Source organism: Panthera leo, chromosome A3 (assembly GCF_018350215.1).
Source record: "Panthera leo isolate Ple1 chromosome A3, P.leo_Ple1_pat1.1, whole genome shotgun sequence".
Classification (NCBI taxonomy): Eukaryota; Metazoa; Chordata; class Mammalia; order Carnivora; family Felidae; genus Panthera; species Panthera leo.
In genome coordinates, this window is record NC_056681.1 from 86,965,445 (window position 1) to 86,986,144 (window position 20,700).

General features: G+C 35.7%; 1 protein-coding gene and 1 non-coding gene across 21 annotated transcripts in view; both read right to left on the reverse strand.

Moving 5' to 3' along the window:
* Window positions 1–18,225, reverse strand: part of TIA1 (TIA1 cytotoxic granule associated RNA binding protein) — a 33,181-nt gene extending 14,956 nt beyond the window's left edge. For 2 of the 20 annotated variants that reach the window (XM_042932582.1, XM_042932581.1), the window contains exons 1-6: window positions 17,927–18,190; window positions 9,229–9,325; window positions 5,435–5,533; window positions 4,623–4,677; window positions 4,418–4,450; window positions 3,104–3,191 (exon numbers count right to left, since the gene is read on the reverse strand). In XM_042932582.1, the coding sequence (XP_042788516.1) occupies window positions 3,104–3,191; window positions 4,418–4,450; window positions 4,623–4,677; window positions 5,435–5,533; window positions 9,229–9,325; window positions 17,927–17,952 (398 nt within the window). In that variant the 5' untranslated portion in view covers window positions 17,953–18,190. The other 18 variants (XR_006200766.1, XM_042932587.1, XM_042932595.1 and 15 more) reach the window with 18 other exon arrangements.
* Window positions 18,226–18,474: 249 nt separating this feature from the next.
* TRNAG-CCC lies at window positions 18,475–18,545 on the reverse strand. The gene has a single exon. It is a non-coding gene; the product is annotated as a tRNA-Gly (tRNA).
* Window positions 18,546–20,700: the final 2,155 nt, after the last annotated feature.

Sequence of the window (20,700 nt, forward strand, 5' to 3'; positions counted from 1 at the left end):
AACTCATTTTTATGTTTCATCTTCATTAAAATGAACCTTTAATGAATATTCACCTTTTTATTCTATAACATTTATCATGTATTAGCAAATGAGGCTTTATAAACATGCAAATCAATAACTACTTAAACATATATGTATATACTGTACAAAAACTGCCTCCCACTTCAAAAAGTTTTTAAACTTTCAAATCTTAAGCATGGTAAAAGCAGCTATTCATATGAAATTGCTTAACCATTTATAGGGTTCACAGGCACATTAGATGAATGGCTTTCTTTAACCATGCAATTTATAATTTTCTATTTGATACCACATACTACCTAATCATTAAAAAATTAAAATATAAAACTGGAAACTGAAAGAATGAAAAGCTGTATATTTCCTAAATTAATTAAATTACTTCATTTTCTCAGATCAATTGACACCCCCCTTTTGGACTATGGGTAAATTTTGAGAACTTGATGTTTTCAGAAATGCTAAATCATTGAAGAAAAACAGTAGACACACACTTTAGTTTTAAACTATATAAGAAAAGATTTTATACTGAATTTTAAAATAGCAATCATATAAGATTGATTGGAAACTACAAGATATAAAAGCAAAATTTTAAAAAGTCAGAAAGTAAAAAAGCACGCCAACATTTATCCACTGTGAACCGTAGCTTGTAGTTAGCCAGGGCAATTCTGTCCATTCTTCAGAGATACTCTGCAAAATAACCAGAGCCCTATTATTTGAGATTGAGTAAAAAAACCCAGCCATGATAGCTAAAACTCCATACCTCAAAAAATTGGACTCAAATTGTGCTTCACAGGCAATCTGCTTTTAAGTTAGCCAGGTATGTCACAATGCTTGTTCTCTCAGGACACATGAACAAAACAGGCACTTTCACAACAAAAACCCAAGTCAGAAAGCCATGCAATATAATTTTATATTAAAGTATACATAAGCACATTTCGATCAATTTAGAAGTGATTTATTAAGTGTTTAGAGTCAAAATGACAAAGAGGTGGTGGTGAAAGGGAAAACTAATGCAAGTCACTTCTCAATATGAAAAAACAGTTATATTAAATTATCGGTATGGTACACATGCATTTAATTTGGTAGCTGATTCACTTCTATAGCAAAATTTGTTAAACTACTCTAAACTCAAGGAATATAAACTGTATAAATTAGGGCACAAAAGTACTATATCTTTTATACTACATATTCTAATAGGCCACCACTTACTACACACCATCTATAAACTGAGCACTGTTGAGGATTTCTACAGAGAATACCTGACTATCACGACGAGAACCTTTCAATATATATTTATCTCCTTTAACAGAAAAAGGAAATGATGCTACCAACTGAGAATGGTTCTTTTAAATTTAGGAACACTAACTCCTTGGGTAGCCTAAAACTTAAACATTATATGTTACCTCAAATTAAAATTATCATCTACAAGTTATAAAGAAAGGACTTACAAAAAAAAAAAAAAAAAAAAAATATATATGTATACACACACACACATCAATAATTATGGTTAATCATAAGAAAATCTAGACTATAATTATTATACCAACATATTTAACAAAAAGAAATTACTGATACATGATTAAAGTCATGAAATTATTAAAATTTGAATGTCATTTAACTGAAAATCACTGATTGTTAAACAATCTTTATCTAATCCCAAACTAAAATCCCCATGTTTTCACAGAAGCTACTTCAACCAAAATCAAAGCATTTAATAAAATAGCTGTTTGAATCTGTTAAAATGTTAGAAAATTTTTTTCTTCTTAAAGTTAAGTTTCAGGATATGTTAGCCTTGAAATATATTTAAGTCTTACTTATTTCTGAAAGGATTCTCTAAGGAAGAAGCAGCAAAGATCTAGATCAGGGTTCTTTAATCCTTCTTTAATCCTTTTATGGTCCTGTGACTACTCTGAAAATAGGATAAAACTTACAAAGATACTCCATACCAAAATGAAAACAAACACAAAATTTTGTATACAGAGATTTATAGAGCTTTTGAGAGGCCACAGGTTAAGACCTTCCAGTCTAGATATTTGAAAGCAAGCTAACCATCATGAAAACCCTAAGATAGGTTAAAAGGAACAATCAGTAAATTAGAACTTTACTTATTTTCCTAATCAGTTCTCACAAAGAAAAATGTTGCCTAACAGAAGAGTCCATTTATAAACTCTAATCTTCCGGCCATTCCATGTTCACTGTTGATTTTCATCCTACCAATGAACTACAACTCTTCAAATGAAAACTCTCCAAATCTACCACCAATACTATTGGCATTTATTTTCCAGTCTCCTCATCTTTTTCATCTCTGCTGTTGGTCTGTTTCTCAAACTAAACCAAAGCTAACATGCCCTTTTTACTACTCTTTCTAGCTAGAAAAATAATAAAGCAACGAGAAATCCCAAAAATCTGTTTTCTAAATTCAACAAGTACCTATAAGTAAATACTGTAATCAACTTATTCTTACTGTATTATGGCATGCTTTTCAAAATACTGAAGTTCTCTTATGATGAACACTACCTTCAGTGAGCTATTTACAAAGGGCCTAAACTGTATGATTAATAACAAATGCAAGCAAGACAGTGCTACACAAAATACATAAAGGCATTATTATTAACAGTAACAACAACCACAAAAGAGTAGATACCTGGGGATTAACATTTAACAACTGCTTTTTAGGGTCAATTGTTAAGGTTTCTTTTTGTTAAAATATATTTATTGACACAAAATGCATGGTATCATAGAAGTGCCCCAACGGTCCAAATACCTTAGTCACAGCACAAGGTTACTAAAGATTATGACCAAGTTAGCAAGACACTATATAAAAGAAACAATGTGTACAATAGCAAATTTGTCTCTTAAGAGCTCATGCTAACTGAAAAAGGATTTTAAAATAATTGAAGACCGAAGATTTATTTATCAATGGGAAAACAGTCTTGGGCTATAAACTGCTTAAATAGTCTCTAAACGAAATGTATTATATTCAAATGTTAAAAAATTAATGTCCAAAATTCATAACAGATTTTCAAATTACTTCTACATAAGACTGTTTCTAATTAAAATCAGTTTAAGTTTATCTTCTGTTACTTACGATATTCTTCCAAATGGTGCAAAAGCAGCTTTTATATCTTCAGTTGTAATTTCAGGACTGAGATCACCAACAAAGACATGGAAATGATCTTATAAAAGGGAAGGAAGGGGAAGTGAAAAGAAAAATAAAATTTTAGAATTTAAAATATATTAAAATTTATTCAATAAAGTAATCTTAATTTATGGATTATAGAAAAGTTTAACACTATCCTATGTCTATACAAATTCTATCAATTTTACACATAATGAATCAAGGTCATAATATAGGAAAGATTCTCTTAAAGACTGTGACATATCTAACTGGAAACTGACAATTCTATTTCTACTTACAGCCAATGACTACACTGGTCTAAGACAATAAACTAGTATAAGTTTTGCAAAAAAATTTAATGACTTAATTACCATTCTAATAGTAATTATTTACATTTATCCAGTTTACCACTACATTAAAGTTTTAAAATTAAAATAAAATAGTGGTACTGTGAGATACGTAGACTAGATTTGCCTCAGTTAAGACAATCTGCTGAAGCTAACTACATGATATACTTGGTTTAACCATATTTTGTGAAGAACAATCAAAGAAATACCTTGCATTGCAACAGTTTGATGTTAAAGTATTTGACAGTTTTCTCAAAAGCCAACAGTTTTGGTTGCCCAGACATTACACCATTCAGTTTATGTGAATCCATGTGCAAGTGAACTAAGACTGAAGGCAACAGAATGAAAACAGTAATCCCTTCACTTTATATCAGAACCATTAAAAAAGCATTGGAGAGAAATAACGATCCCATATGTGAAGTTTTTTTTTTTTTTTTAAAGACAATGTTCACAAAAAAGGAAACATTTTAAAAATACAAAATAGTTGGATCAACACTTTAAAGGAACACATACATCAACTTTGACAAAGTATATTTGGAAAGAAAAGTTACCCCCATTTGGCAGGCCTTAAGCAACATATTGGATTGCCATTTGGGAAACACAGTTTCAGGAGCAACTCAAGCAATCAGAAGATCTGGGTATGAAGCACAGACCATGACCTCAAGGAAGCAGGGTATCTTGCCCTTTAGTTGGTGAAAGTATTTCTAAGGCATCAGCTGCTACCAAGGGGGTCAGAGAGCTTGAAATAGCACCAAAGTAGTGGACAAGCCACACTTGGTCAACACTGGGAAGAAGGGGGAAAAATATTGCCTGAGAGACAAACAGAAATATGACCTCCTCCCTCCCACCTCCCCCCGGTATCAAACAAAAAAACTTCAAGTGGTTAGTGAATACCCTTTCAAGAGATTTCATTTTATGTTTAAGAAGATACAATTACCTTGTGAACGCTGTGTGCTGACAACGGTACTACCTGATGACAAAGATTAGATTTGTTCTTAAATTTATTAACACAAACACATTCAATCATATCTTAGGATAACGATCAAAACATTACTGCAAACATGTATGATGTTTATATGCTTTATAATAAAACTACTGTGTACAATAAAAACAAACGTTCAAAGAGTATAAAATATACTTACTGCTTGTATCTTTCTTTTGACTGCTGGGGGTTGTTGCCCAATTCACTTTGACTTCCTAAAAAAAATTTTCAACATTTATACTCCATAAAAATAAAGCTCAAAATCAGTTATTAACAAGATTTATATCTATAAACACATAGAAAAGTATATGTTGTAGATGAAACATTCAAGGGGATACCAGTTCTGGTCAGTTTTAATACTTATCTTTTAACCTATACTTGCGCAAATGTTGGCAAATCCTAATCTTACGTACTTCTGTTAACATTCAACTAACCTTTCTTATCTAAAGTAACAATAAATTCTTTCCTTTTATTCTTCCCTATTACTATCCAAAGTTCTAGACGTTTCATCCAAGCTTGAGTAATTCAACGAATATTTTAGTATGCACCATGTGTGAGGCACCATGAAGAATACCAACATAAACATGTCCTCTAAAAGCTTAATCCCATCTTTCAAATATTAAATGTGACCTTTTGCTATAATGTGAATATAGCACTTCCAAAAGATAAACAAAAGTGCATGCAATAAAAATTTTCAAGTCACATTCATTCATTCACTTTGAGAGAGAGAGGGAAAACAAGTGGGGGAGAGGGCAGAGAGAGAAAGAGAGAGAGACAGAGAGAGAGAGAGACAGAGAGACAGAGAGAGAGAGAGGGAGAATCCCAAGCAGGCTCCATGCTCAGTAAGGAGCTGGACACAGGGCTCAACCCCACAACCCTGGAATCATGACCTGAGCCAAAATCAGGAGTCAGACGCTCAACTGAGCCACCAAGACATCCCTCAAGTCACCTTCTTTAATTATGACAGCTTACCTTACCCATTATCTTCCGCCCATTCATAGCAGCTAGCGCTGCAGCTGCATGACGATGCTCATAAAACTCCACAAAACAATATGGATCATTTCCAGCTGTCTGTTGAAGAAACACAAAAGTCAAATTTAAGTTGTACACTCTTATTACCTTGGAATTACGTAAAGTTTTGTATATCTCAATAATTAGCCAAGGAAAATGAAGGGTCCATTCTATAAGTAAACCTTCAGATAAGGAAGTAAACACCTAAAAAATGAAATATAGTAATTTTATAGAACATTATCTTCTTTGGGGCACCTGGGTGGCTCAGTTGGTTAAGCCTCTGACTTTGGCTCACATCATGATCTCAGTTTGTGAGTTCGAGCCCCACATCCAGCTATGCACTGAGCACAGAGCCTACTTTAGATCCTCTGCCTCTTTCTCTGTCCCTCCTCAATGTGAGCCCACACCCCCCCGCAATAAACCTTCTCTTTTTAGTGTTTATTTATTTTTGAAAAAGACAGAGAGGGAGCAAGTAAGCAGTGGATGAGCAGAGAGAGAGGGAGACACATAATCGGAAGCAGGCTCCAGGCTCTGAGCTGTCAGCACGAGCCCAATATGGGGCTTGAATTCATGAACCACAAGATCATGACCTGAGTCAATCGGATGCTTAACCAACTGAGCCACCCAGGCACCCCCTCAAAAATAAACATTAAAACAAAACAAAACAAATTATCTTCTTCAACAGGTTATACTATACTACTACGTATAATTGAATTTTGTATTAATGATTAAGTGTCCTACTTACGGATGGATGGATATATAAGCTAAACACACATTTCTTATCATATAATTATTTTTTTATGCTACAGACATTAGTTAAGTTTGACCAGACCCATGGTTTCTCAGTGCTGGCTTTTAATGATCTTTTCTCTCCCTTCCCTGTTATGTGTTACCTTTTATTGCTATAAACACACATATATCCTTACTACTTCTAATTTGCTAAGTAGAAAATCTCACCCAACCTTTTTAAACCTGTTTCGGGCTCTGAAAACTAAAGAGGTTTTCTGGTAAAGGAAGTTTTTAGATCTTAGAATGTGGATGGACTTTCTGGGGTGCCTGGGTGGCTCAGTCGGTTGAGTATCTGACTTGCTTTTGGCTTAGGTCATGATCCCAGGGTTGCAGGATCAAGCCTTGAGTTGGGCTCTGTGCTGAGTGTGGAGCCTATTTGAGATTCTCTCTCTCTCTCTCTCTCTCTCTCTCTCTCTCTCTCTCTCTCTCTCTTTCTGCCCCTCTCCCCAGCTTGCATGCTCTCCCTCTGTGAAAAAAAAAAAGGGTGGGGGACGTCTGGGTGGCTTAGTTGGTTAAGTGTCCAACTTTGGCTCAAGTCATGATCTCACCGTTCGGGAGTTCGAGCCCTGCATTGAGCTCTCTGCTGCCAGCATGGAACCTGCTTTGGATACTCTATCCCCTTCTCTCTGCCTCTCCCCTGCTCTTTCTCACTCTCTCTCAAAATAAATAAACTTAAAAAACAAAAAAACAAAAAGAATGTGGACTTTTTGACAATTTTTTGCCTGCTTACAAGTCTTTTAAAAATTCTCTTCTTTTCTGATGTTTCAAGTATCTGAGGTCTGATAATAGGTGAAGCTTGGATGCTTTACTGTAAATTAAAGCGGCAGAAAAACACCCCTATTTTATACCTATCTGGAAAATATGACTTTAGAGTCCATTTTTTAATTATTTCCATAATCTAAGTATAATTGTTAAAATAGGAAACTAATTCAAAAGACCAGAATGACACTAAAGAAATATACTATTTTGTTTCAAGCACAATTAATTTTTTAAACAAGTGATTGGCAAGGATTTGTAAAAACGTTAGAGTAAGGAGGCAACCACAAGACAATCATTATTTTATTTTAAAAACATCAGGGTGGCTCTGACTTTTTAAAAACATCAGGGTGGCCGGTTAAGCGTCTGACTCTTGGTTTTGGCTCAGGTCATGATCTCACAGTTCGTGGGTTTGAGCCCTGCATCGGGCTCTGTGCTGACAAGGCTGAGCCTGCTTGGGATTCTCTCTCTCTCTCTCTCTCTCTCTCTCTCTCTCTCTCCCTCTCTCTCTCTCTCTCTGTCTCCCTCTCTCTGCCCCTCCACGCCGCATTTCTCTCACTCTCAAAATAAATAAAACTTAAAAAAAAAATCAGAGAATATAAAAATGTTTTAAAAATTGCATAATTCAAAATAATGCTACACTTAATGGTAATTCTATTAGAAAGGTCAGTGTTGTCAGGCATCAGAATGCGATCAGAAAAAACAGCTTACATTTAAGTGTAATCAAATGAAAAAGTATCTTCATTTTACTTAATCTGTACCCAGAAAAAACTGTATTTCTTACATAAAAAGAACCTAAGCATTCACACTATCAGCCTTCATATTCCAAAGACTATAACATTCATAAATATGAACACCCGTCCAACAGTGTGAATAGACTGGAATTCAGTCTTTTTTTTTAATTTTAGAGAACTCGAGAGTAGCGGAGAAGGGCAGGAGAGAGAGAATCATAAGCAGGCTCCATACTGAGCGTGGAGCCCAAAGTGGGACTTAATCCCATGACCCTGGGATCATGACCTGAGCCGAAATCAAGTTTTATGCTCAAGTGATGGAGCCAACCATGTGCCCCAGACTTGCCTTTTTATGCATACTATGCTTCAGGGTTAACAGCAATCACAGATGAATGAATTCAATGTTTTTTTCTATACGTTATGGTCTGATCGATGGGAACTGCCACCATGCAAGAAAAGCTTGAATCATGACATTTTAAAAGTTAAAAATACTTTCATAAAAAAACAAAAAAACCCACTTTCACAACCTATTATTTTTGACCTAATTTCTCAATGTAATTGTAATAACTGATTTTCCAGATTAGCCAATGACACCACATATAAAACAATGCTGATGCATCAGTGCACATTAAAACAAGAACCTACTATAGTTGTCATCTGCTCAGGAAATGATTAGTTCCATTCTCTTCTTCCTTTATTTATTAGTAAAACAAATTAAACTCATTAGCTAAGACTGATTCAAAGATATTAAAGTTACTAGGAATTTAGACTATACGACCTAATTTTTTTCCTCAAGTTTCATTTAAGTAATCTCTACACCACATGTGGGGCTTGAACTCACAACCCCAAGACCAAGAGTTTTGTGCTCTTCTGAGCCAGCCAGGTGCCTCATTTTTTTTTAATGACCTTGCAGGTTTTATTTTTTAAGTTTATTTTTTTTAAGTAATCTCTATACCCAATGTGGGGCTCAAACTCACAACCCTGAGATCAAGAGTTGCATGTTCTTCTCAGCCAATCAGGCACCTTTGTATAAACTAAGTTCATGGAGGAGGGGCACCTGGCTGGCTTAGTTGGGTGAATATGTGACTCTTGACCTTGGGGTTGTGAGTTCAAGAGTCCCATGTTGGATATAGAGCGTATTTACAAATATAAAAATAAAACTATTCTTTAAAAAAAATTCCTGGAAGTCATGGGTTTAAATTATGTATTAAAAAAGAAGAAAGCTGGGGTGCCTGGGTTGCTCAGTTGGTTGAGCGTCCGACTTTGGCTCAGATCATGATCTCACTGTTCTTGAGTTCGAGCCCCACGTTAGGCTCTGTTCTGATAGCTCGGAGCCTGGAGCCTGCTTCAGATTATGTGTCTCCCTCTCTCTCTGCCCTCGCTCATATTCTGTCTCTCAAAAATAAACATACATTAAAAAAATAAAATAAAAATAAAAAAATAAAAAAGAAGAGAGTTAACTAAGTAAAATACCCTTACATCCATAATCATTTTGCAGTTTTTACAAGGTCCAATCTGGCTAAAGAGCTGGAGAATTAGAGCTTCTGTCACATCTCTGGAAAGGTTGCCGACATATCTGAAACACAAAGAAAAACAACTTACCATTTTAAATTTGCTTCTTTTGCATCGGTTTCTAAAGTTGCTTACTGAAAAAGAAATTTGGAGAATAGGTAGATCTCTGCTTTAAACTACACTATTAGGAAGAGATTCTAAGTTTGTGAGAACTTCAAATTTTCTTTCAAAGCAGATGTATGACATGTTACTTGTAAATACATTGACACCACTAGTAGAGGAGAATCTTATGTATGTGTGTTTAGTCAAGGTTTCGCAAATTAAACCTGTTCTTTGTTTCTAAGTTTGTAGGCTTACCTTAGGAAGATACACTTTAAAAAATCTCAAATGAATTATTAGATGTGTAGAATATTTTATACAATTGATTTTGGGAAGCTTTGCAGTTAGTTCTACTTCTACAGTATTACTGAGAACATTAAAATTTCCTCAATTTTTAATTCACACAATTCCCCTTATACTGTCCAACCAATACTTTGGTTTACACAATATATTTTTGAAAAATCATGGGTAAATCACTTAGCACCTGTTGCACATGGTCACGAAGGGATGGGAAATCTTCCAATGAATATTACTAATCAGTGAAGTATAGAGGGAGGAGGATTCCAGGAGACTTTTAACAGATAATATGCCTTGGTGACTAACAAATGTAATTAATGTAAATGGTGTATTACAAGACCACATGACTGGGATAATCTTTAAAGGGTTTAAAGAAATTTTAAAAATGGGATTTTGAAATGAGATTACTTCTAGATATGTTAAGAGTTGGAGGTCTATCACTTCTGAAATCAGAAAGCGTCTCCCAACAACTGTAATTGCTCATTTTTCTCCCCAGAAAAATAAACATCCACACATGCCAGAAAGTATAGATTCAATTCCTTCCTTCCATTTACTCGTTCAATAGACATGTATTCAGTGCTTACCACAAAAGCATTGGAATAGGTTAAAATGGCAAAGGGAGGACTGAGTCCTCAGAAACAATAAACAACATTTAAAGATCAGGTAATGATACTCAAAAATCAACAGCAACATCTATACCCAACAACAATTTTTCCAGTATCAGAGGCTATTACATCAGGTCCTTTTCCTGAACATCGGTAATTAAAGGGAAGGAATTAAGCATTCATCTTGCCCTGAGTAGAAACTCCAGTGTGGTATAATCTAATAGCTCTAGTTGATGAGGGTGAAACTCTCATTTACAGAAAAATGCTGGTCAATAAGTGTAGAGAGAATTAAATTAGTAAACAATGCGTAAGCCCTACTGAAATGATTAAGTCAGGCAAGAATCATTAATGGATGCAAAACCATTACATGAAAGGATGGTGTGAAAATGGGTATTTGCAGGGTCCCAAAGTTATAACACAGATTACTTAACATTGTAAAGGGAAAACTCTACCCTAAGAGAGAGCTTTGGCTGTTTCACCACTGAGGGCCAGTGATCAAAACTTTAAATCATTTTATGGATGGACGAGAAATTGTGTTGTGTTGTACAATATAAATTACACAGTATCACCTATGAAGTATTCAAATAAACTAACTTGAATCTAGTCAAGGTTAAATTCAGACCTAAGTTTATAGAACATTGGACATATAAAACAATTATACAAATTCAGATATGAAGTATTATATAAGACAGCTTGTTTGATCTATTTATTATTTGAGAGAGAGAGGGAAAGAGAGAGACCACACACATATGAGCATGGGGGAGAGGCAAAGGGAGAGAGAGAGAGAAATCTTAAGCAGGATCCATGCTCAGTGCTGAGCCCAATGCAGGGCTCTCGATCCCATGACCCCAGGATCATGACCTGTGCGGACATGAGACCTGAGTGGAAATCAAGAGTCGGACACTTAAACTCACTGAGTCCCCCGGTGCCCGTTTGATCTCTTTTAAAAAAAAAGTTGTCCTGGGGTGCCCACTTGGCTCAGTTGGTTAAGCATCTGACTTTGGTTCAGGTCAAGATCTCATGGCTTGTGCCCTAACGCCACACAGCCTGCTTCAGACCCTGTCTCTCTCTCTTTCCCTCCCCAACTCGTGCACACGTGCGTCCTCTCTCAAAAAATAAACAATGATAATAATTTAAAAATTGTCCTAAGGGTGCATGGGTGGCTCAGTTAAGTGTCTGACTCTTAAAAAATATATAAATAAATAGTCCTAAAAATATTAAAAAGAGTGGGCTGTTCTTGATGAAAAGAAACTTGAGGGGCACCTGGATGGCTCAGTCAGTTGAGTGTCGGGACTCTTGATTTCAGTTCAGGTCATAATCTCAGGGTCATGGAATCAAACCCATGTCAGGCTCCACACTAAGCATGGAGCCTACTTAAGATTCTCTCTCTCCTTCCTCTGCCCCTCTCCCTGATGAATATGCTGGCTCTCTCTCTCTCAAATAAATAAAATGAAAACAAAAATTTTTTTTTGAAAGACACGGACAACCAAATACAGTGACTAATCCTTGACTGTAACCTAGATTTGGGGAGGAGGGTTAGCTTTTTCTTCCAGAATTCTAATCAATAAATGTAGAAGGAATGAGGGAAATCACCACTAAACCACTACAGTAATAACTGCTATTGGCAAGATCCACCCATGGATCTTTTACTTGATGAAAATTTTAAGTAGAAATAGAATATGTGTAGAGCCTCAAAGTATCTCCTCTGAAATATTTAATGATTGGTTCTAACCAATGAATCGGTTCTCTTAATGTATATCCACATCTCCCTCTATGAAGTGAAGCTTAATTTCACTCTTCTTGAGTGTAGGCTAGTCTTAGTGACTCAATTCTAATGAATAGTGTTTTAAAAAAAAAAAAAGTAGTCACTGTATAGTGGGAGAAACCCTCTCAAGAATGCCACAGTCATGAAAGACATCTCCTCCTCACATATTAAAGGAGAGTGAAGAGATGAGACGACTATATGCAATGTAGTATCCTGGATTGGATCCTGGAATAGAAAAAGGACATTAGTAGAAAAACTGAGGAAACTGGAATAAACCTTGTAGTTAATAACAGTATTGTACCAACGCCAATTTCTTAGTTTTGATAACTATACCATAGTTTTGTAAGATTTCTACATTAAAGGAGGCCGGGTGAAGGTTATGTGAGAACTCTGTACCATCTTTTCAACTCTTCTATGCCTATTTTCACCTGACTCATAGCTATAAGAAAATCTTAGGATTGTCTAAATGAATCATAATCATATGTCTAATATGAATCTAATCATATGTCTAAATGAAAAAAAAAAATGGCTCTTCCGAAAATTTAATTCTACCATCTACTCTCCTAAAGCTAGATAATCTAGTGACAAGTGGGCAGTATTTAGGGAACCAAAATGCTATCATCTACTCTTCCCAAAATTGTCCAATTTTCTGAGATATATTCTGAGTGATATTACCTACTTTGAAGATACGTAATTTTTTTAAAAAGTTACTTTAAAAAGCACTGGGATTTGTATTGCTTTACAATTGTTTATTTAATGCGGACTGCTGCTTACTGTAAGCTCCAGGAGCCTCTTACATATAAATTTTACATACACCTGTTTAGAGAAATGCTTTTTAGGAGAAGTTACACAAACATATAACATTTTCATATCAAACAAATCAAACAGCAAAATATTTTTCTTCCTCATGCAAATAAAAATAACCCATATTAGTTTTGCTTCTTAACAATAAGTTAAAATAATACCTACCTACTTCAAATTTTTAGCAGCTTAATGTTTCCAAATCTATTTGCTAAATAAATATTAATCTGAAACAGAAAGCCCAAATTTAAAATCTGCAGACCCTTTTTATACTCATGATACTTTCAATGGAAAAATAAACAAGTTTCTTATAGTTTGTAGAACACGCCATACTTTACAAAATTCATTCTCATTTAGTTTCTTTAGCTGTTCCATACTTTGTCACATACTACTCTGTTACTGAAGCCAAGAGGATTTCCAATTAACAGCACAGATTTAAGTTACATGTGTAGTTGGTTACTTATTTTTTGGGGAGCGCTGCCAAACATCTTGCTTCCTAGTTTTAGAGAAATCCTCATTCTATGGCAGAGGCTCACTTCTCTATAGAAGCCGGAAAGTCTTGATATGGTTTTGTAGTCTCCCCTGCATGTGATCTAGGCGAGGTTGATTAGAGTAACTAGTCCTGAGAACAGAAGACAAAGATAGACAAACAGAAGACAAAGAAGCAGAGACTGAAGAAAATCCATTTTGGTGGCAAACAGCAGTGGAGTCCCATGTCCAGTGAAAGTGGAGGCTGTGGTATCTGGTTCTCAGTGGATGTGATAGTAGCATCCTGAGAGTTTGTGGCCTGACAGCAGTCTCTCTTTCCTGAACATTTTCTAAGTCAGGTTCCATAACCTTCCTGCAAATGTGGGAGTATCCAATAGCTTGTTTTTATAAATTCTTTTACTGCTTAAATTTTTTGCTCCTTGCATTAAAAAAAATCCCAACTGATACAAAAATTGATACCGGAGCAGCAGTAAGCCAAGGTTCTCTGTCATGTCTATTAGACCACTAAACAAAAATGTAATTTTCTTACATTTATATAAGTTTTTATTTTTCAAATGCTTTTTTTTAAACATTAAACTATCCCTTTTTAGCTGTTCCATGGATTTCTCGTTAACAGCGTAGACTGAAGTATCCCATGTTGATATTTATTATACCAACATTGAGATTATGTGCCAATCCTGTGTAGAGCTGTTATGGCAAACAGACTTCCATGGACTAAAAAATGTCTTCCTGGGGCAACTGGATAGATATGAATAGGAACTGTATATATTAGCTAACAATAGTGTACCAAAATAGTTTCTTTAATATGAAAATTGTATTGTGGCTATGTAAGACAATGCCCTTGTTCTTAGGAAATACATGGCAAAGCATTTAGGCCTGAAATGTCAGGTCTTTTCAAATGGTTCATCCAAAAAATATACTTGGATAAGACAAATTTGGCTATTAGCAACTGGTAAATCCACAAAAAAGGTACCTACGTCCTCAACGTAGTATTTTTTTTTTTTTTTTTTACTTTTCTGTGGGTTTTAAGTTTTTCAAAATGAAAAACTGCTCGAGAAGAATCAATGGAAAAAGTCATCAATGCTACCAATTAACACTAAACAGTTCTGCCAGGGATAGGATTTCACACCAATTTAATTAATATACATTTTCGAAGCTGATAAAGTTCAAATAGTTACAAAACTGGAATCCAAAATGTTTAAAATACTCATTTTTATTAGTATAGCTCTAGAAAATTTAACCTACAGTAAAAATTTACAAAGCAGAATGCTGTATTGGGTTTGACATGCAAACATTGTATCGAAGTGCAGAATTTGCTAGGATGCTTCTGTAAATGAGTTAAAAACATGAATAAGTTTTTATCTAATAGCAAATTCCTTAAGAGTAGAGATTCTCATTTTTATTCATAGTATATATCTAGTGTTGAGAGCCCTACCTGGAACATTTTAAGTACTCTGTAAATATCTGTCAAAGAGAGAACTGTATACTCTCAGAATTACTATCGAACATTTCCAATTTGCTAGATAATTATCCCATTTTGCCTGAGTTACGCTGATTCAGAAGGAAATGTGTGTGTCTTTTACTAATTATGAAATCACGTAGAACAGCAAACGCTTGTACATATACATCAGCTTCATAACCTATTACTTAACAATTGTCACTTTTCTGATACCTGGACCTCTTAGTAGCTGGCACTTCCTTCACTTGGGAGTTCAGACCATATACCTAAACCAGCCTGAATAAATGTATCTAAAGCTGTGCCTCAAGACATCCTAAGACCCCATGCTCTCAAGACTGTTCTCATTTTTACATTTTGCAACAAACTAACATTTTTTAAGATTTTAAAGTAATCTCTACACCCCAGTGGGGCTGGAATTTTCAACCCAGAGATCAAGAGTCCACATGCTCTACCAACTGAGCCAACCAGGTGTGTCACAAACTAACATTTTTAATTAACTTTTTAAAAGTTCATTTGTTTTGGGAGAGAGGGAGAGAATCCCAAGCAGGTTCCACACTCTCAGTGCAGAGCCCACATGGGGCTCAATCCCACGAACTGTTGAGATCGTGACCTGGGCCAAAATCAAGACGACGCTTAACTGAACCACCCAGCTGCCCCCAAACTTTTTAGATGACTGATATTACACATTTGTAAACAAACCTACTAATTTTTGACTTCATTCTCACACCTCACTTCCAGTCTCTTGGTAATTCCTGTTGCTCTACTTTCAAAATATACCCCAAATCAAACCACTTCTCACAATGTCTCCTAGGTACTGCTGACAAGAAACTGAACACTGGCAATCTCTAAGTTAACAATGATGAACGCTCATCTGCGGCAAATGAAGGTATTTCCTCTGAGCCACTTAGGTACACAGATGACACTGAGATTTAGACTACCTTTTCCTCAAGAATGAAAATCTTGATTCATTGCTTGGAATTATACCAGCTTTTAAAACAAATGTAGTGATCACTTACCACAGACTAGATACTGTGCTAAGAACATATTAAAAAGACCCTGACTTGCAGGATCATTAAAACAAACATTTTATATAAAAAGTAAAAACACTGCTGGGAAAACTTGTGCGTTTAACTAACTTACTCATGTTTAATCAAGACTGGTCTTACTGGAAGAATGGGGAGTTTTGGTTGAGGAGGTAGAAACCAGGGAGATAACAGGCAATGTTAGAGCATGGACTACTTTAGGGAAAAGATTCTTGGATGGAGTGTTCTAGTAAATAATACAAAGCACACTTAGCAGTAAGAGTTAAGAGTTGAGGACAGTAGAGTTGCAGAATGATGAACAAAAAGGTATATGACCCTGGGTGAGTTACTTAAATTTTAAGCTTAGCTCTTCCTCAGCTGCAAAAATGGACTTTTTACTGCAGTTCTGATGAAGATTAAACAAGCATATAAAGCATTTAACAAAGAACCTAGCAATCATATGCACTCAGTAAGTATTTGAATAAAATTTCCTTCATTATTTCTCCTGCAATGGTTGGTCCCCTGTCCCCATACTAGTACAATTTAACTACCTGCTTTTGTAGACTGGCCTGAGAAAGCTGAAGTTGTCTTCATTATTTGATATTCCCAAATCAACGTAATAAAAAGGTTAAGTTCCCAGATATTTCTGGCAGTTTCTGAAATTAAAAATTTCAAAATAATGTAAGAATCTTAAATTTAAAGACATTATAAAAGATGAGCAGTGCTTAATCCAATATGCTGCTGGCTATCATACTTCTAGCAAAGAGGCAGGAGGAAAAAAACGGTTTCCATAAAGCCTATGAGGCTAATAGTTTTTTAAGGAATATTAATCTACAATCTTTCAAAAAACAAGGGACACCCTTGCTTTTTGCAATAATTCTTGCATCATATTAAGAAGATATTCAAAGTAACAGATTACCAGATAAACTAGCAAAAAGTGTACTGATCTCTTAAGAAAACGAGTGTAACTATAGTTCTCACAGATTAAAAACGGAAACACTTTTGGTGGCGAAAAAATAATCGATCAATTTTCGTCACAACTGTAACATCTACAAAGTTTCAGAAAGAAACCTGAAATTGTATTTTTAACGCATGGAGTTCTCAAATCGCCAGTATTCTAAAAATAAAAACAAAAAGCCAGGTCAAAAATTCATCAGGCCTTTTCTTCTTTTCGGGAAAAGCAACAAAGGCAAAATCACCTCTTCAGAGAATACTTTGAAAAACAAAGGAGAACGCTGTGGGGGAAGCAACGTGACAAAGAAAATATCCCCAGCTGAGATCATTTAACACTAACAAATCTCAGAGGTGACTAAATCTGTTAAGGTATTTATCAACTGTTGCTTCAAAAAATCTGCCCGCTTGTTCAGCCAACATGTCAATCACAAAGTAGCAAGCGATGATAAAAATGCATTAAATCCATTTCCCCTCAGTCGAGAGCTATATACACCTCCGGGTGAGATTTCCATTTCAAAAAAAGCAGTTTCCAAATCCTTACGGTGTTGGGTTTTCGGCTTTATGGTCGGGGGAGGGGCACTACAAAAGGAAAGCCAAAGAGAGGTTAAAGAAAACTATTTGGCTTTTTTCCAACTGGCAACTGCAACAATAAAGTTTATCTCACTAAAAATTGAGCACAAGTAGCCTCAAGAGAAAAGCGATCAACAAGAAGCAAATGAAAAGAAGAGGAGAGTTTCTGGAGGAAATCAAAGTGAAATGAAAGAGAGACGGCTATAGAGATCAAAAGAGGTTAATGAAGAAGGTGGGGGGAGCGGGAAAAACAGAGAAGGAAAGCATGGGACAAAGAGAAAGGTTCACGGAGTTCTGAAAAAAGGTTTGAATGAAAATGTCTTTTCTCCAGGCCTACGACCACAGACGGCCCGTGGCGGGGCCAAAGGCCACGCTATGGTGTAGCTCAGGCGATGCGATTAATTCAGAGGGCTGAGCCCCTCTCCCTCCACCTTGTCCTTTCACAGCCCGGGGCTGGGTCTCTAACCATCCAGGTGTGCGCTACGGAGAAGAGCCGTGATATCTGGGAGTCCACAGAGAACAATAGGCTGGGGAGCGCGCCGAGCCGAGGCCTCCCTCCGGGACGACCACCATCCCGCCCCCCTCATCGCTGCCCCAGACTCACAGAGTCTTGGGCATCTCGTCCTCCATGGCTGCTGCTGTCGCGGCGGCGCCTCCGGGTCCAGCTCCCTACCCTTTACTACCTCCCAAATCTTTTGAGCGGCTATGGCTGCGGAATAGCGGGGTTTCTCGGCTGACCGGAGGCTACTCCGTCTACTCCTTCCGCGGCAATTACACTAAACCCCCTGGCGCAACGCGAACAATGAAGCCCCGATACAAGATGGCGGCGAGCCGGGAGTTTAGGAGCAGCCAGCGAAGTGACCCGGGCCGCGCAGGCGCAGAATAATCTTGCACTTTCAACCTCCCTCAATCCATAGGTTCACTTGTTGCGCAGCCGCTCTTCTAGCCGACACTAGGGATGTCTCAGACTGCGCAGGCGTAAGGATTAACTATTTCGGGACTTGTGTAGTTTTTTGTCATACGGTTCCAAATTTGAATGTTTCAACAGTGAGTTATAATAAAGAGAAATCTTCTTGGAAATTAAAAATTGTAAGTGTTTCCAGAGGAAGAAAAGAGTGACAGTGTTCAAATCATCTCATAGCAAAAGTTGTGTGCGCCGCCCGGGAATCGAACCCGGGTCGCAAGAATGGGAATCTTGCATGATACCACTACACCAGCGGCGCTGGTGACCGTCTACCTTGCTGAAGTATTTTAGAACTTTCTACAAGCAAGCATTTGTTCCTACATGAGGATGTTTATTCATTCAAAAATAAGGGTCTACAGTCTGCTATTTTTCATCGTTATAAAAAAGGATATTGTCTTCTCTCATCCCAATACAGTTGAGTGGGATTCCTATTTCCATTAAATTATTGTTCATTAAATGCGCATTAGAAATAATTTGTCTTGATGTTAACCAAATTTTTGAGAACCAGGAAAATATTTTCAGATATTTTCATTTCCTTGGTATATTCAATGCACTTTGGAAAATACTTAAGAAAGATTTACTTAATGCAAATCGGTCAAATAATCCTAGAACCAAATGAATCTGAAGATATATAAATTTTAGTCCTCCTCGAAGGAGGCGGAAAAATTAGGACTCTGAGATGTGGTTCAGTGTAGTCATTAAACATTTCGTGTTGCATTTTATAAATTATGTGAAATATTTTTATATTTGTTTATTTTTGTGAAATATTTTTAAACATAGGAGAATGTACACATCCAAAAATGTGGTATCCTCTTTAGAATAGTTTCTTTAGGCTACACCCTAAGGTTTACATTTTTGGAATTGTCTTTCGAATCCGTGGCACATTCTTCATTTTACACAAAGATATTAAATATTAGTCTTTTGAAGATGAATAAGACAAGAGTTAATAGTGGGTAGTATTTTTAAAATAGCTTTTTGTGATATAATTCACCCATTTGAAGTATACGGTTCAGTGGTTTTAGTTTATTCACAAAGATGTGCAACCATTACTATAATCAATTTTAGAACACTTTCATTACTCCAAAAACAAAATTCTTATAAATTAGCTATCACTCTCTATCCCCCACCCCATCCAACTTCCTACTCACTAATCTATTGCTACAGATTTGCCTATCCTGGGAATATCATATAAATGGAATCATACAACATGTGGTTCTTCGTGACTGGCTTCTTTCACAATGCTTTTTACGGTTCATACAAGTTGTAGCGTGTATCAATACTTCATTTGTTTTTTGGCCAAATAATATGCCATTGTATGGATATAGCACAAGTATCTTTTAAACTTTAAAACCTTTATGAAAAATTTATTATGTTGTTTTGTAAGTTTTAAATTATTATATATTATGTGTTATATGAGTATATATTTGTATATGTCATATAAATATATATTTGTTAATTTATATATTATATAAATATAAATTTATATATAAAATACATATAATAGGTTACTCCTGCTTTTGTTTTGTCTTGTTTTTCTACTACAATGTTGCAGTAAGCATCCTAGTACCTATATCCTTATAACTGATTCTTTTATTTCTTTAGAATAGTTTCCCAAATGTGGGATTTTTGAATTAGATGGTATATTTATATATACGTATATTATACATATAATATAATATATATACGTATGATATATTATATATCATACGTATGTATACGTATAACATATATACATATATTACACATATAATATATATATACACATATATATATTTATAAGACAGATAACTGTGTTTAACAGGTTTTAGTTATTGACACCCCCATCAACAATGTTTAAAAGTCAGTTCCGGAGAGCTCATCCATTCCACTCTGTTTTCTCTTTCATTGAGGTATTAGTCTTATTAATTTTTGCTAATATGATAGATGAAAAATTGTACATGTTGGTTTTAATTTGCATTTTTAAACCACTACTGAAGTTGAGTATCTCTTTACATGTATTTCATTTTTTGAAGAACTTTATTAAAAAAAATTGGGGGGGTGCCTGGGTGGCTCCAGTTATCATCTCACGGTTTGTGGGTTTGAACCCTGTGTGGAGCTCTGTGCTGACAGCTCAGAGCCTGGAGCCTGCTTCGGATTCTGTGTCTCTCTGTCTCTCTGCCCCTTCCCTGCTCATGCTCTGGTCTCTCTCTCTCTCTCAAATATAAATGGACATTTAAAAAAAAATTGAGAGGAAGATAGAGATTTCCCACTGACTCCACACCTCCACATTTGCATACATGTGTTTTGTTTTTTTTTTTAATCATTGGCACTTGCTTTGTCTTTTGTGAAATGCCTATTTATATAGGCTGTATTTATATTGAGTTGTTTACCTCTTACCAATTTGTAGAGCTCTTTTTGTTTGCTCTTGACAATCT